General features: G+C 35.4%; 1 protein-coding gene across 1 annotated transcript; it reads right to left on the reverse strand.

Annotated features, from left to right (window-relative positions):
- Positions 1–3,692: 3,692 nt before the first annotated feature.
- LOC145317170 (uncharacterized) lies at positions 3,693–13,446 on the reverse strand. Its single transcript, XM_080158120.1, has 10 exons — positions 13,308–13,446; positions 11,896–12,321; positions 11,148–11,299; positions 8,942–9,068; positions 7,750–7,843; positions 6,757–6,967; positions 6,239–6,410; positions 5,714–5,838; positions 5,179–5,247; positions 3,693–4,795 (listed from the first exon to the last, which is right to left on the reverse strand). The coding sequence occupies exons 1-10, from the start codon at positions 13,329–13,331 to the stop codon at positions 3,946–3,948; spliced, it is 2,250 nt and encodes a 749-aa protein (XP_080014246.1). The 5' UTR covers positions 13,332–13,446; the 3' UTR covers positions 3,693–3,945.
- Positions 13,447–15,510: the final 2,064 nt, after the last annotated feature.

Raw genomic sequence — 15,510 nt, forward strand, 5'->3', positions numbered from 1 at the left:
GATTTTCATATTCATCTTAGTTTTGTAACCAAGTATAAGCGATTCATCTCTATAATAAAGTCCTAAAAAAATAAGTATGTCCTGAAACAGAAAATTGTATGTACGCAATTTTGCGACAAGTTTATATACCTTTCAATCAAGTTTTGGCACTCGTTTCATGTACTACCATTTGAGTTCAGAGCTTCGCTTTTATGAATGTTGCCATCCTTTTTTTTCCATAAGTCTACTATAGACATCATTTTTATTATTTATATATATTTTTGTAGGCGAAGTTTTTCTATTTTCAGGGTTAGTTTATCCGTCCTTTCACGTTGCAATTAAAATTTTATTTAGTATGACTAAATCAATGATAACAGCAATCCGTTACTTGCGGATGGACCGACCCTAACTGTAGAAAAGCTTCGCTTCTACAAAAATAAGCAATGGTAATGGTAGCCATAGTACATATTTAAAGACAGTTATGAAATTTAAAGTTCATATTTAGTTAATTTTTGTTCTTTTGTAATTACAAATATTGTTACTAGTTTTATCCATAGACACAGTGTTTCGCCCTTTTAGGGCTCATCAGTATGGCTCAATTCATCAGAGTTAATTTTGCACGTGGCGGGTCTTGAACCGAGAACCCTTAGATTACCAGGCCAACACCCTACCCATTGCGCCATTACCCCATGACGAGTAAGGAATGAAATTTCGACCAGAGAGCTCAACCAATTTATGATTAGTTGGGAGCGTTGCACATATGGCTAATTAGTACGGTTTTTCATTCCCCTGAGAGTGCTCTAGTTCAGCCTAATACCTGACCAAACGAGCTTATATATCAATAGACACAGTGTTTCGCCCTTTTAGGGCTCATCAGTATGGCTCAATTCATCAGAGTTAATTTTGCACGTGGCAGGGCTTGAACCGGGAACCCTTAGATTACCAGGCCAACACCCTACCCATTGCGCCATTACCCCATGACGAGTAAGGAATGAAATTTTGATCAGAGAGCTCAACCAACTTATGATTAAGGGGGAGCCTTACACATATGGCTAATTAGTACGGTTTTTCATTCCCCTGAGAGTGCTCTAGTTCAGCCTAATACCTGACCAAACGAGCTTATATATCCATAGACACAGTGTTTCGCCCTTTTAGGGCTCATCAGTATGGCTCAATTCATCAGAGTTAATTTTGCACGTGGCGGGGCTTGAACTGGGAACCCTTAGATTACCAGGCCTACACCCTACCCATTGCGCCATTACCCCATGACGAGTAAGGAATGAAATTTTGACCAGAGAGCTCAACCAACTTATGATTAGTTGGGAGCCTTACACATATGGCTAATTAGTACGGTTTTTCATTCCCCTGAGAGTGCTCTAGTTCAGCCTAATACCTGACCAAACGAGCTTATATATCCATAGACACAGTGTTTTGCCCTTTTAGGGCTCATCAGTATGGCTCAATTCATCAGAGTTAATTTTGCACGTGGCGGGGCTTGAACTGGGAACCCTTAGATTACCAGGCCAACACCCTACCCATTGCACCATTACCCCATGACGAGTAAGGAATGAAATTTCGACCAGAGAGCTCAACCAACTTATGATTAGTTGGGAGCCTTGCTAGTTTTTACTAGTTTTATATATTATCATTTTCCAAGAATTTAAAATAATCCTTTAAGTTTCAGTTTTAATATAAAGTTTCAAAATAATAAAGTAACAGAATGTCTGTTTGTTTGTTTGTTTGTACCGCTAACCTCTGAAGGATCTCGCTAACCGCTGAACCGAAAGTTTTTTTTTGCTATTTGGGGTAGGGTATAACCACCCTCCAAAGTAAAATCACCCTTAGAAAAAAATCAACCCCCCAAAATTTTTTAATTTTTTTAAAAAAACTAAAATGAAAATTTGGGGTGGTGGGGACTCTAGGGGCGTAGCTGCTAATTATAAATAAAGTAAAACTTTTAAGCACCCGACGACATTGGAATCTTGGATTGTCAAGCGACTAAAATACTCAAAATACTAAGCTTCTTATTATTATACTGAGACTAGTTTTTAAATATACTTAAGTGCTTAAAAGTTACATTTTATTTAGAACTAGCGGATACGCCCCTAGAGGCCTTTTGGGGGCACATGATGAGTCAAAGTAAAGTAAAACAATTTTTTTGGGGGGGTTGGGGGGGTTGGGTGATTTTTTCTTGGGGCGATTTCTCTTGGGAGGGTGGTGGTAGCCTCCCTTAAATAGTCATAAACCTTCCTTGGACCTATTAGAAGGAGAATCATATCGGTTGATCGGTTACAAACAGACAGAGAGACAAACATACATCCTGTTACTTTAATATAGGGATTATTTCCAGGTTTCCAATTACTTTAATTGCAAATTTTATTTAATAATAATTTAAATTCAAAATAATTTGATCTCATGTAACTGAATTTTAGATTCTTAAATTCAATTTATATCCTTTAAAGTACAGTCAATAATTATTTGCATTTTGTAAAGAGAGATAAGAGTGAGGTAGAGAGAGAAGCTTAGAGTAGTGAGAAAAGGAGAAACAGAGATAAAAGATAGAAAGAGAGAAAGAGAGAGAGAGAGAGAGAGAGAGAGAGAGAGAGAGAGAGAGAGAGAAAAAGAGAGAAAAAGAGAGAAAAGATAGGATAGAGATAGAAGACCCTAAGATGTACCTTAATTAAAGATTTGTTTTCACCCTATTGCACTTCTTCGCTAATCTTTACCCTTGTTATTTTAAATTTTATGATTTTCTTGTATTTTAATATTTAGTATTTAAGCTTGCTATAAATACAAGGATCTAATAATGTACAGGTACACGGGATGCGATAACACATTCACGCGTAAAAATTTTAAAATAGATTTTATCTATTCATTAATTGTTATTATTTATCAATTTAAAATGAAATTTAATTTTATTGCTAACCAAATCCAATTTTTAAATCGATTGTAACAAAATTTTGTCAATTAAAATTTAAAACTATAAAACTTTTTTATGTTCCATATCTTGTCTAATTGTAATGAATGTCTTTATTCTTTTTTTGTAATATTTTATTTTTTAGATAGTTTAAAATTGTTCCAAATAAATTATGTATAAATTACCTCCTTTATTTACTCAACTAGCGGTTGCGCCACTAGCATCTAGGGCCTCTATATTAGTAGGGATATCGAAGAGCAGAAAAATGGACTAAAACCATAAAAGACTTTCTATAAAAATAAAACAGCCGAAAACCATCCTTGGACCTATAAGAAGCTTCACTGCAAAGGTTGACCATTTCAGTTCAGTGGTTAGCAAGATCTTTTACTACAGACAAAAAGCTTACTACTTGATATATTAGGATAGCGGCTACGCACCTAGAGGCATATGAGCACATATTAAGTAAAGGATGGGGGTTCAATAAACCCTAACTTTCAATTTTAGTACTAACCCCAAAAATAGTTGTGGACCTTCCCTGGACTTATAAAACCTACACTGTAAAGGTGAACAATGTCTGTCCTTCGGTTAGCAAGACAGAGAGACAGGATGACGGATACACGGATTCTGTTACTTTTATAAAAGGACTAAATAGTAGTGGTACTTTATTAGTATATCCAAAAATATCTTATTATTTTTTTGGTAAAATTTTAACGCTAAGGATTATCAGATTAATATGTTATAATGCGTTTCTCTCAGATCAAAATTTTGACTTTTAGATAAAGAAAAACAAGTAATCTAAACATCTACTGTTTATTAACTATAAATAATAAAATCACAAATTACATATAATTGAAAAATGATTACTTTTAAAATTACATAAATACGAATACTTGTAATCATATCCTCTTACTAGAGATAGAGGCACAATAAAATAAACAATACACAAATATAGTTTCAATATTACATGTGGTATTTTTCATTAAACATTATAAAACTGAGGTAGCTTTGATTAAAATTGAAGGCAGTGTATTTAAAAAAAATACTATGAATTAAGCATCAGCTTCTAAAATATCTTCTTCTGCTGTGGACTGAATGTTTGCTGGTGATTCGACTGTGTCCTGCCTGCTGACCGCCAGGGCTGCTGGCTGGTCTGCCCGCCCAGGCAGATATTCACTCCGGCTACCAACTTCAGCAAAGCCAGAATTGAAACCGTTGCCGCCGAAAATTCCGGGATTAAATCCGCCACCGCCGATATTGTTGTATCCGGGGTTATATCCACTGCCGCCGTTAAAGTCAGGGTAACCCGGGTTGAACCCGCTGCCACCGTTATAGTCTGGATAACCAGGATTGAAGCCGCTGCCGCCATTATAGTCAGGATAACCAGGGTTGAAGCCGCTTCCGCCGTTCTGGTCAGGGAATCCTGGGTTGAAGCCGCTGCCGCCGTTATAATCTGGTAATCCTGGGTTGTAACCGCTGCCGCCGTTGTAGTCAGGGAAGCCAGGATTGTAACCGCTGCCACCGTTATAATCCGGAAAACCTGGATTATACCCACTGCCGCCATTATAGCCAGGATTGAAACCGTCATCGCCATAAATTTCATCACCGGTATATCCAGGATTAAATCCATCCTGGTTAACAATCACGCCAGGATTGAAACCACTCCCCCCGCCGTACACATTATCATAAGGATAATACGCCTCCCCTCCGCCGTATGTAGCATTAAATGTTTCGTCTTCTGGGTAGAAATTTGCGCACCTTCCCGAGTTGCAGGAGGAGAAGCCGCCCTGAGCTCGGAACTGTTCGCAGCGCTGACATTGCGGGGATTGGTTACATGTTGGTTGGCACACCTGCCTCGGCACAAGCTGGCACCGCTGGTTCGGCACATTTCTACATTCACTCCTGAAAACAATCAAGCTATAATGTCTGTAGCAAAGGATCTTGAAAACCGCTGAATTGCTGATATAGCCTCGGAAAGCATTATAATTCTTTTGGGATGGTACTTCCTCTATCCCAATGGAAAGTGCCTGGCGAAAAAATAAAACCACAATTCTTGATTACTTTTTCTTTTTAAAATTAAATTACAGTTTTCTCTGTCCCATTCCCTAAAGTGCCCCTAAAGGCCCTTGGGACGGCTTACACATAAAAGATCTTAGTACATTTAAATTTTTTGATTGATTAAAAGTATTATAAAATACCTTTTTAACTGTATTATAGATCATCGGACTGACGTACAGAAACTCTTAATTCTAGACTAGCTGTGCATTTAAAATATAAATTCTTACTCTGGTATAGATCTGCAGTATTGAACTGTTCTTTGTCTATCACAGATAACTTTGTTCAGCATGTATTGTCTACAAATAAAAATAATTAGCAAGGACGACAACATCCGGCGTTTTCCCTTAAAGTGACTTGTTGAGCACAAAACCCCCCTCATTTTTTAAAAACATTGAAAGCTGCAAGGCAAAGAAAAAAAAGTACCCCTCCCCATTTTCAGTTTATTTCCAAAATTAATTCAGGAGTTGGGGGGGGGGGGGGGGGGTAGTGCTCGACAGGAAATAGTTGGGAAAGCTTCCATTGTACGAAGCTCATAAATTTCAAACACTTTGCTCATATAAATAACAAAACAATTCATTGACAGACGGATAAACTTTTATGGTAGATGTTCTTTGGTCAGCAAAATCTTTACAGCAAATTTAAAAAATCTCAGAAAGCAACGGACGGATAGACAAACGGACCAAGAAAATTATATAGTTGATGCTTAAAGATATTGAATTTAGCATCTAATTATTTCAGTGATCTAAATGTTGAAATTTTTACTTTGTGACCGGAATCTTCTGGCATCTGATGTCTCCTGGAACATTTGTACAGAAAGATCTCTTCTCCTTCTTTCTCTCACACAATATCACGGAGAAATCTACACTCTCATTCTTAGCCTCTCTTACCTACAACAAAAAGTATGAAAATCCAGTGATGGAGGTAACATTGGACTGTAAAAAGAAAATGGTGCCCAAAGTTTTATAACCACGTTATCTTGTTCGTTAAGTTGAAAACGTTTTTATTCGATGGTAAATTTTATTTGGTTGGTACTAAACAAGTAACGTCAAAACATATAACCAATAATACTATATTTCACAAACATTTTGAGTATCATAATTGGGGATTTGTATAAACTTTTAGACCCCCCCCCCCCTTTATTTTGTAATAAATAAGGGGTGGGCAATTTTTCAATTGACGTTTATTACGCCTTAAGTTCAGATTAGGTTAAAAAAAATTTGATACTGGCTGGGCCCGCACGGTTCTAGTGCTGGATTGGCAAAAAGGGTTCCTAAAGAAAAAACTTACGACTTCATATTGTGGAATAGTGATGTTGAAGCAGATGTTCTTGTTGACATCATTGCACTTCCTGTTGGTGATTGTATAGTTCTGGGTCTTGTACTCTGTCCTGCAGTTCTGGTTAGTCTTGGTCACGTCGGTACACTTGGTCTCGGTAGAGTACACTGGTACACTTATGTTTCTAAATATATGAAATAGCATATACATCAGTTTAATGGCATTTAAAATCAGGCAATTTATTTACTACTAGCGGCTGTTCCCATTGCATATTTAAAGTGGTAAGAAGGAGCAAAAAAAATGCCTAAATCTAAAATAGCCTAAAATCATCCAGGGACCTATGCGAAGCTTATCTAACAAGGAGTACTTAATCAGTTTGGTGGTTATTTTCGATTTTAATTTAAAACTGACAGCAGACACACATCCTGTTACTTTTATATAATGATTTGTAATTTTTTAAACTTAACCTAGCTTAGTCTAAAACTATTTTGTAAAATTTGTGCTAGAAATGTGCATTATAAAATACATACCTGGCAACTCGTTCTGGAATATTCTGGCAAACTCTCTGACTGTTCTGTACACAACACTGCTGAGTAGGATAGTTGCAGGTGCCCAGGTTGCCATAACAGATAGGCATACGGACATTCTGGCAGACAGGCATGATACCCACACCTCCGTTGGGACACACAGTTGTCGTGTTGTACTCACTGGTTGAGCAGACACTTCCACCGTTCAAACATCCTTTAAATTTGTTCCATTAATTCATCAAATTTTCTAACATTTATGATATTTACTAAAGCTACTATATAACTATGTACAATCGACTAAGATTGGAACAAATTTTCAATTTTTTACCTATTTTGAATTGCATCTTTCCCCTTACTTAAATGTAAATTCCCTGGGTTTGCTTTCACTAAAAATAAGGTAATGCTTTCCCTCATATTACCTGTCGAGCACTAAACTTTCCCTATTTTTTTTTACTGTTCCTTAACCCTGCGGAGGTCATTAACCCGGCGTGGCTAACCAGTATGACAATATGACATAACCTAACCTGTCCTAAAATTACTTTGATAATTCTTTTCAACGGAAGGTATATCTTTATTTCTAAACTTTTTTAGCTGAGCTGCTTGTGGACATAATTGTTGAAAATAACAATGAAATACAAATATATAAACAATTATATGTAAATATTTCTAAATATCAGATAACACAAATTCCATTCAATATTCATTGTATTCTGTTTAAAATACTCAATTAGATAATATCAAATGAATGAATAGCCACTCGATCCGATTAGTGGACCTCATAAAACATCAATTACTCTAAAACCAGTTTCTTTCTATGAGAATTTAACAAAGCCAAACTAAAAAATGACACCAAAAAGGTTTGTTTGTTAAACATTTTTAATTCAGGGGAAATTGTCTAAATAAAAAATCCGAAATTTTGATTCCCTCACTCATCATTACGTCTGTCTTTCTGTAACTTATTTAACTCATATTTTTAATATGCAAAATATAGTTTACCCATCTGTGAGCAAGGGGAAGAGGAGCAGGAGGGCTGGTTCACTGTCTGACATTGTTGTCTGTATCTAATCTGATAGTCTACACGAGTCTCATACTAAAACAAGGATAATTAATATTACTAGGAGCACAGCTAGGCTGGTCTATGTCTGACATTGTTGTCTGTATCTAATCTGATAGTCTACACGAGTCTCATACTAAAACAAGGATAATTAATATTACTAGGAGCACAGCTAGGCTGGTCTATGTCTGACATTGTTGTCTGTATCTAATCTGATAGTCTACACGAGTCTCATACTAAAACAAGGATAATTAATATTACTAGGAGCACAGCTAGGCTGGTCTATGTCTGACATTGTTGTCTGTATCTAATCTGATAGTCTACACGAGTCTCATACTAAAACAAGGATAATTAATATTACTAGGAGCACAGCTAGGCTGGTCTATGTCTGACATTGTTGTCTGTATCTAATCTGATAGTCTACACGAGTCTCATACTAAAACAAGGATAATTAATATTACTAGGAGCACAGCTAGGCTGGTCTATGTCTGACATTGTTGTCTGTATCTAATCTGATAGTCTACACGAGTCTCATACTAAAACAAGGATAATTAATATTACTAGGAGCACAGCTAGGCTGGTCTATGTCTGACATTGTTTTCTGTATCTAATCTGATAGTCTACACGAGTCTCATACTAAAACAAGGATAATTAATATTACTAGGAGCACAGCTAAGCTGGTCTATGTCTGACATTGTTGTCTGTATCTAATCTGATAGTCTACACGAGTCTCATACTAAAACAAGGATAATTAATATTACTAGGAGCACAGCTAAGCTGGTCTATGTCTGACATTGTTGTCTGTATCTTATCTGATAGTTTGCACGAGTTTCATACTAAAACAAGGTTATTAAAAATAATTTCCGCGCTTCACACAATTTAATGCCGCTTTTTTTACTTTTGAATAGGAGATGGATATTTAGTTGGGTGAATACACCCCAAAGACACTAAAAATACACCCCTTTTATTGCCTGTAATACACGCCCCTACACCCCCTATAGAATTTTGGTTTGAGTGTGTGTAAAAAATTTCGAATGCGCTTCTCGCACCCTCAGCACGCCACTTTCTATTATGAAAGCCATAACGAGTTACAAATATGATCGCATAGAAAATGCGCAGCTGCAATATAATTACCTTTGTAACTGGAACATTTTTACACACTTGTTCAGTTGTCTCATAAGGATCACAAACTTGTTCAGGCACTTCCTTCGTCTTGACAATCTTCTCTGTTGTGTAGTTACATCTTCGCACCATCTCACATCTGACAATATAACAAGAACTTTCATGTTAGCAGGGCTCGGCAGTTGCCTCAGATTTAAACCCGTTTGGATGCTTATGAATTTTTGAATGGAGGGATTGTCATTTTGGTCAGGTTTAGACTTTAAACTGATTTTTTAAAATAAAGCAAACATAGCACATGTAGGCTAGAATATATATTGCAAGTAAAAATTAGCTAAAACAAGGATGACAACATCCATAAAAGCGAATCGCTGAAACGGTAGGACAAACGGACATTAACACTTGTATAGTGTCAGAACTGAATAATCAGAATATAAATGTAAAGAGTTGATGCAAAATTGTAAGTAAATTTGTTGAAAAACTGCTTGATACAGAATAATGTTTATGGACATACTTACATTTTTAGGACTTAATTATAGAGTTGCTTCGCTTATAATATTGTACTTTGTTGTCCCAGGAATCAATATAGAAAAAATCAGATCAATCAGATAATTAGATCACATAAAAATTTGTTGTTAAAGTAAAAAAATCAACATGTTTAAAATGGACGTACGGACATTTTGGTAATAATTATAGAGTTGCTACGCTTTCTAAATCGTACCTAACTACTGCAGGAATCATTATACAAAATTTGAAATCGATAGGACAATTCTATCATGCCTAAATTAACGAAAAAAGCTATCCGTTACGGACGGACGGACCGACCCTAATTATAGAAAAGCTTCGCTTTTAAAAATGTAGTTAGTAGGTATATTATTGAGAATAATAGAAAAAAGTAATGAAATGGCAGGAAAATGAAATAATAACAAGGATGACAACATCCATAAAAGCGAAGCACTTAAACAGTAGGACAGACGGACATTAACACTTATATAGTGTCAGAACTGAATAATCATAATATAAATGTATAAGAGTCAAAGCAAAATTGTAAGTAAAATGTGTTGAAAAACTGCTTGATTCAGGATAATGTTTATGGACATACTTACATTTCTAGGACTTGATTATAGAGTTGCTTCGCTTATTACATTATACTTTGTTGTCCCAGGAATCAATATACAAAAAATCAGATCAATCGGATGATTAGATCACATAAAAATTTGTTGTTAAAAAGTAAAAAAATCAACATGTTTAAAATGGACGTACGGACATTTTGGTGATGATTATAGAGTTGCTACGCTTTCTAAATCGTACCTAACTATTAAAGGAATCACCATGCAAAATTTGAAATCGATAGGACAATTCTAACATGCCTAAATTAACGAAAAAAGCTATCCGTTACGGACGTACGGACGGACGGACGGACGTACGGACGTACGGACGTACGGACGGACCGACCCTAATTATAGAAAAGCTTCGCTTTTAAAAACTGAAAAAATGCTGATTTTATGGACGTCCAAGGCTTTTTTAAAGAGGGGTGTAATGATGGGTTTACAATGTTTGAGGTAATCTAATGTATTTTTTTTATAATTTCGAGGTGGTAAAATTAGGGATTTAAACTTTACTCCCCACCCATCTTAAACTTTTGTGGCTGATATCACTTTTATAATTTATTATTATTTTATCTCGTAAATATTAAATTTTTAGAAGTAAAGATAATCTTTTCTTTTGTACTTTCTTAAGTTCTCTTTAGTTAGACTTTATTAATATCTGACGTTATTGTGTAGAAAAGTTTAAAAATATTTACACCCACATTTTACAAGCAAACAAAAAAATATTAATAATATTAAAGTATAGTAATATATATTAAAAAAGTAGCAAAGTTGCTCTAGAAGTATTCGTGTCTGTCTGTCAGTCGGTCAGTTTGTAATGATACCCGATACTTAGTAAAAGTGCAGATAATTCACCTTTTTCCACTTCCTCTGCCATTCCCCTTACTCTCTATTACCCTTCTCCTTCCCATCCCTTCCTTATCCCTTTTTCTTTACTATATTTGCTACTAAGGCATGTTTAATGATAGATCCACCATAATATCATTCTTTTTTAAAATAAGAGAGGGCCTTTTCTAGACACTATGACTAGGGGTTAGGAACTATTTTGAAAAAAATTTGATGTATATGATGGGCATTAGAATTTAATTGAAATTCTTTTAGTTTACCCTTACCTTTCTTCTACTTTATCCTCTCCTCTCTCCAGCTTCTGATTGTCCCAAGCAACATAGCTGGGCTGTGGCTTAGAATTCATAGAGCAAACAGTCTTGTCATACTCAAAACATTCACGGCGGGGTACAGTTGTACATTTCTCATCACTTAATACCTTTAACATAGACGTTTTTAAAATACTGTGATACGAGATTATGTTTTTGGCAAGCCCTTTACGCTATCAGCGCACGAGACTAACTTCCCTCCAATGACAATTTTTTATTTTGATAAATAACATAGATGACAACATACACACACACATTCTACGTTGTTGATACATGACCGTTACACCGACGGACCAAGTATATATTAGATGCTCATTGTAACAGGAAATCTTCACAAAAATATAAGCTGTCTATCTTAAATAGCAGCTAAAAAACGGAAAATTTTGGATTTATAACCCATTTTATTTGTATATCTACTTGACGCAATACAATAGGATGCGTTCAAGTCATGGATGGAGGGAGGGAGTGCTGCGACACTGGACTGGAAAAATTTCAATGTTACTAAAAGTTCTCTCTTTTGTTAGTACAAAAAACTTTAAGTACATTTATAAAATCTTGGTATGGTTTTACAAACATTAAGTGTCCTTACTTTGTCACCAACAATTTCAAGGGGTAATTTTGTTTATTTGGGGAATGTACAATGTACATTAAGTTATCGTCCAATATTCCGAATCTACAGTCGTGGTTTGCTTATAAATACGCTTACCAGAGTTCCCTTCTCCCTGACGACACGGCAATCGTTCAACGTGATTGTCTCACAGAACTTCTTCCCCTTCATGTCACAGACAGGCTCGTTCACATTCTCGCATTGGCGCTCGTAGTACGTGTAGCACTTCTGTCCGCCCAGGCAGCATCCCTCCGTGTTCATCCCACAGCACTCGTCCATCATGTTCACGTTAGGACAGCCGGCGGTCTCAGGGTTGTACATGTTGCTGTAGCCGTTACCACCGCCAAGCACTTGGCCGCCATTGCCGTAGGGAAAACCTCTAGCATATTGAGCTTCTGCTTCACTGTCAGCATCGCCTACAGCGTCAGCATCAGCAAGAGCGTCAGAATCAGCAAGAGAGTCAGCATCAGCCTCGGCGTCAGCTAATGAGTCAGCCAAGCTGACTGATAACAACGGCAGTAAAACCTGGAAAGTCGATGGAAATGAAATGAGATTTTTTTATTTTAAATATATTGCAAACTACTTGATATTAAAAATCTATTACATATCTATAATACAAAGTAGCTTGATGTCTGTCCGTCTGTCCGTCTGACCGTCTGTCCGTCTGTCTGTCTGTCCCTTAAGATCTCGGTAACCACTGAACCGATCGGATTCTACTCTTCAGGGAATATACCTACTGGTCCTGTGGAGGTTTTAGGCTATTTTCTTGGGGGGTGGGACACCCCTAACCCCCCCAAAAATAAAAAAAATCCAACCCCCAAAATTTTTTTTTTACATTTTTTGTAAAATCTCAGTAACTGCTGATCAAATTGGGCTCTACCCTTCTAGGAATATACCTACTGGTCCTCTGGTGGTTTTAAGCTATTTTCTTAGGGGGTGGGACACCCCAACCCCCCAAAAAATAAAAAAATCCCCACTTCCAAATTTTTTTTTTAATTTTTTAACACAAAAACCAGTAATTGGGGTGGGGGAACCCCACTGCAACATGGGGCGAAGCCCCCATGAATCCCCCCCCCCCCAAAAAAAAATCAAAATATATTTTTTTTAATTTTAATTTTTGTGTATGCGAACAACTTAGGTCTAATTTTTACGAATTGAAATTTTTGTGTATACGGCAAACAACCTGGGTTTAATTTGTACAAATTAAAATTTTTGTGCATAAAGCGCACAACCTGGGTTTAATTTTACCACAGAGTAATTAAACAAAGAATATTTTTTAAAATATTTCTAATAAGGAGGGTTGACTTCCCAAAACTATATAGGGCAAAGCCCCTAGAGGCTAGGGGCGAAGCCGCTAGTACACAATATAATAAAAAAGAAAGAAGTTGCGGAATTCAGTCTAGTAAAATTTAATGAGTTAAAGGTGAATAAGCATATACTTTAATTTCAATAAAATCTTTAGATCAAGATATAGTTTTTTCTTTTTTTGTATCAAAATATTATAATCATACCAATAAAATTTTAAGTTTCTTCATTGCTCCATCAATGTTCAAGATCTGTCCAACACTGACAAAATTCCAGAGAATTTTTTTAAAGACAGGAGACTAAAAAACTCATAACACATTTTAAAACTAGGATCCCTTCATTAACTCAGAGTGGCGAGGGGATCTAACAAAACAGGCAAACTTTCATAGTTTACATTTAATTATCATTTTATCAAATAATAGAGAATACCAGCAAGCCTAGATATAGTTAGGTCTAAATCTAATCAATCCAAAGCCCCGGCTGACTGCGACTGCATGTTGTTGACAAAATGAAGGCAGAAACTGCTGCAGAATGATTTAAGACGGCTAACGATGCGGCTTAACTAAAAGCTAAAGAAACAAAGGCGGCTGGTTGAAAAGAAATAGTTATTTCAGCAACACACAGTGCCGATGACATTTGTGTATTTTAAATGTTTTAGCGGCTTATTTGCTTGTTAGGCGTCTGACTGTTTAATTATTTTAATTTGTGAAAATAAAATTGGGTGATTTGTTAGGGATTCATTAGCGTTTTGTATCGCTTAAAAGCAATATCATCCATGGATAAAGTAATGAACAATTTAAGAATGAAATAAAATATTTTGCAATAATGATTATTAAAATTATTTACTTAAAGTTTTTTCCCTATAAATTTTACATAAATTTCACTATGAATAAGGTAAGGCTACTTTTACAATTAAAAATTTTGTTTGTTATGGCCAGGCCATACCCAGTTCTCGTCCGACATAAGTGTGAATTTTAATTATCTCCCAAAGTTCTGTCCCTATATCCATGAATATCCCTCTCTACTATTATTCCCCTCCCTAAAATATCATTCAGGGATCTAAAGGGATAAGATAATGGCCGATAAATAGATGTACATCCCTAATGATAATACACAAAATAACTCCTTCTGTGGCGTAAAATCAGTTGTTGAAACATTTGAACACTCAACTTTATAGACCAACCAAACAAAATTCAATTCCCCAATAAGAAAACGTTATTATAAAACTTTGGGGACTAGTGTAATAAACAGCCCATTGTCCCCTCTCTCTCTGAAAATCATTAGTAGCAAAAATAAACAATTACACTTAATTCCCCCAGAAAAAAATCTTATAATGTAAACAAAGAAATAAAATGTGAATTTTTTTGACACAAAGAATCACAGACTTGAAAATGAAAAGTGTGTCAACTTGGGATTTCAAAATTGAAAGTACACTTTAAAAAGAAAATTTATTTAAAAAATACAAAAAAGGTGTACTTACAAAATTATATTGTACTTTTATTGAATAATGAATTATAACTTGAGTGTTATTATATATTGAAACACATGTCCTAGAGACATTTTATAACCCTGAACTCTTTTTCAAGGGCTTCAAATCAAGTTTGTTAGTCTTTAGACACTAGACAAGGTTTTTGCGTATTTTAGGGGGGGGGGGGGAGTTGCATGTAAAAACTTTAAATCAATTTCCTTCTTATTTATGTTGATTATCCCTTCTTTACTTTCATGGGGGGCAGAAAACAATACCCCAAACAATACAAAAAGGACAAAGACTAAAACCATCCCAACTATCTAAAGCCTTCATGAAATGAACTTAATGAACAAACAAAGGAACCTTGATATTGTATGTAATAGAATAGATATCGAATAGATAAAATCATTTTTCTTATTTTTATAGAAAAAGAATATAATTTTGATTTTATTTTCAATATTGTCCCTGTCCAATTTTGTGCTGCTATTATTTAAATATATTAACATAAGGATTGTGGAGTGTCAGATCTAAATAATCAGCACATAAATGTATTAAAGTCGAAACAAAATTGTAAGTAAAATTGTTGAAATTTGTTAGCCATTGCCACTTTAACCTTATACCACATACTTGAAATAAAAAGTAATCACAAAAATGTCACACCGAGAATCTAGGGAGTCGTTAAGAGAATAGAAGTGACAGAAATGAAATAGCCTAAAATAATGGCAGGATCCATATCAAGCTTCCCTAAAATTAAAAACTCAATTCATTCAGTGGTTAGCGAGACCTTAACGATAAAAAGCACTTTTACGTTATATAGCAGGATTGCAATAAATCGGAATAAAATTTAAACAAGGCACTAAATATGCCAGACCAGCCGATAGACAGACAAGGAACATACAGATGATTTGTAAAGTAACTTTGCTTATAATGATAAATATAAC

This window comes from Acartia tonsa, chromosome 4 (assembly GCF_053477335.1).
Source record: "Acartia tonsa isolate MP-2025a chromosome 4, ASM5347733v1, whole genome shotgun sequence".
Lineage (NCBI taxonomy): Eukaryota > Metazoa > Arthropoda > Copepoda > Calanoida > Acartiidae > Acartia > Acartia tonsa.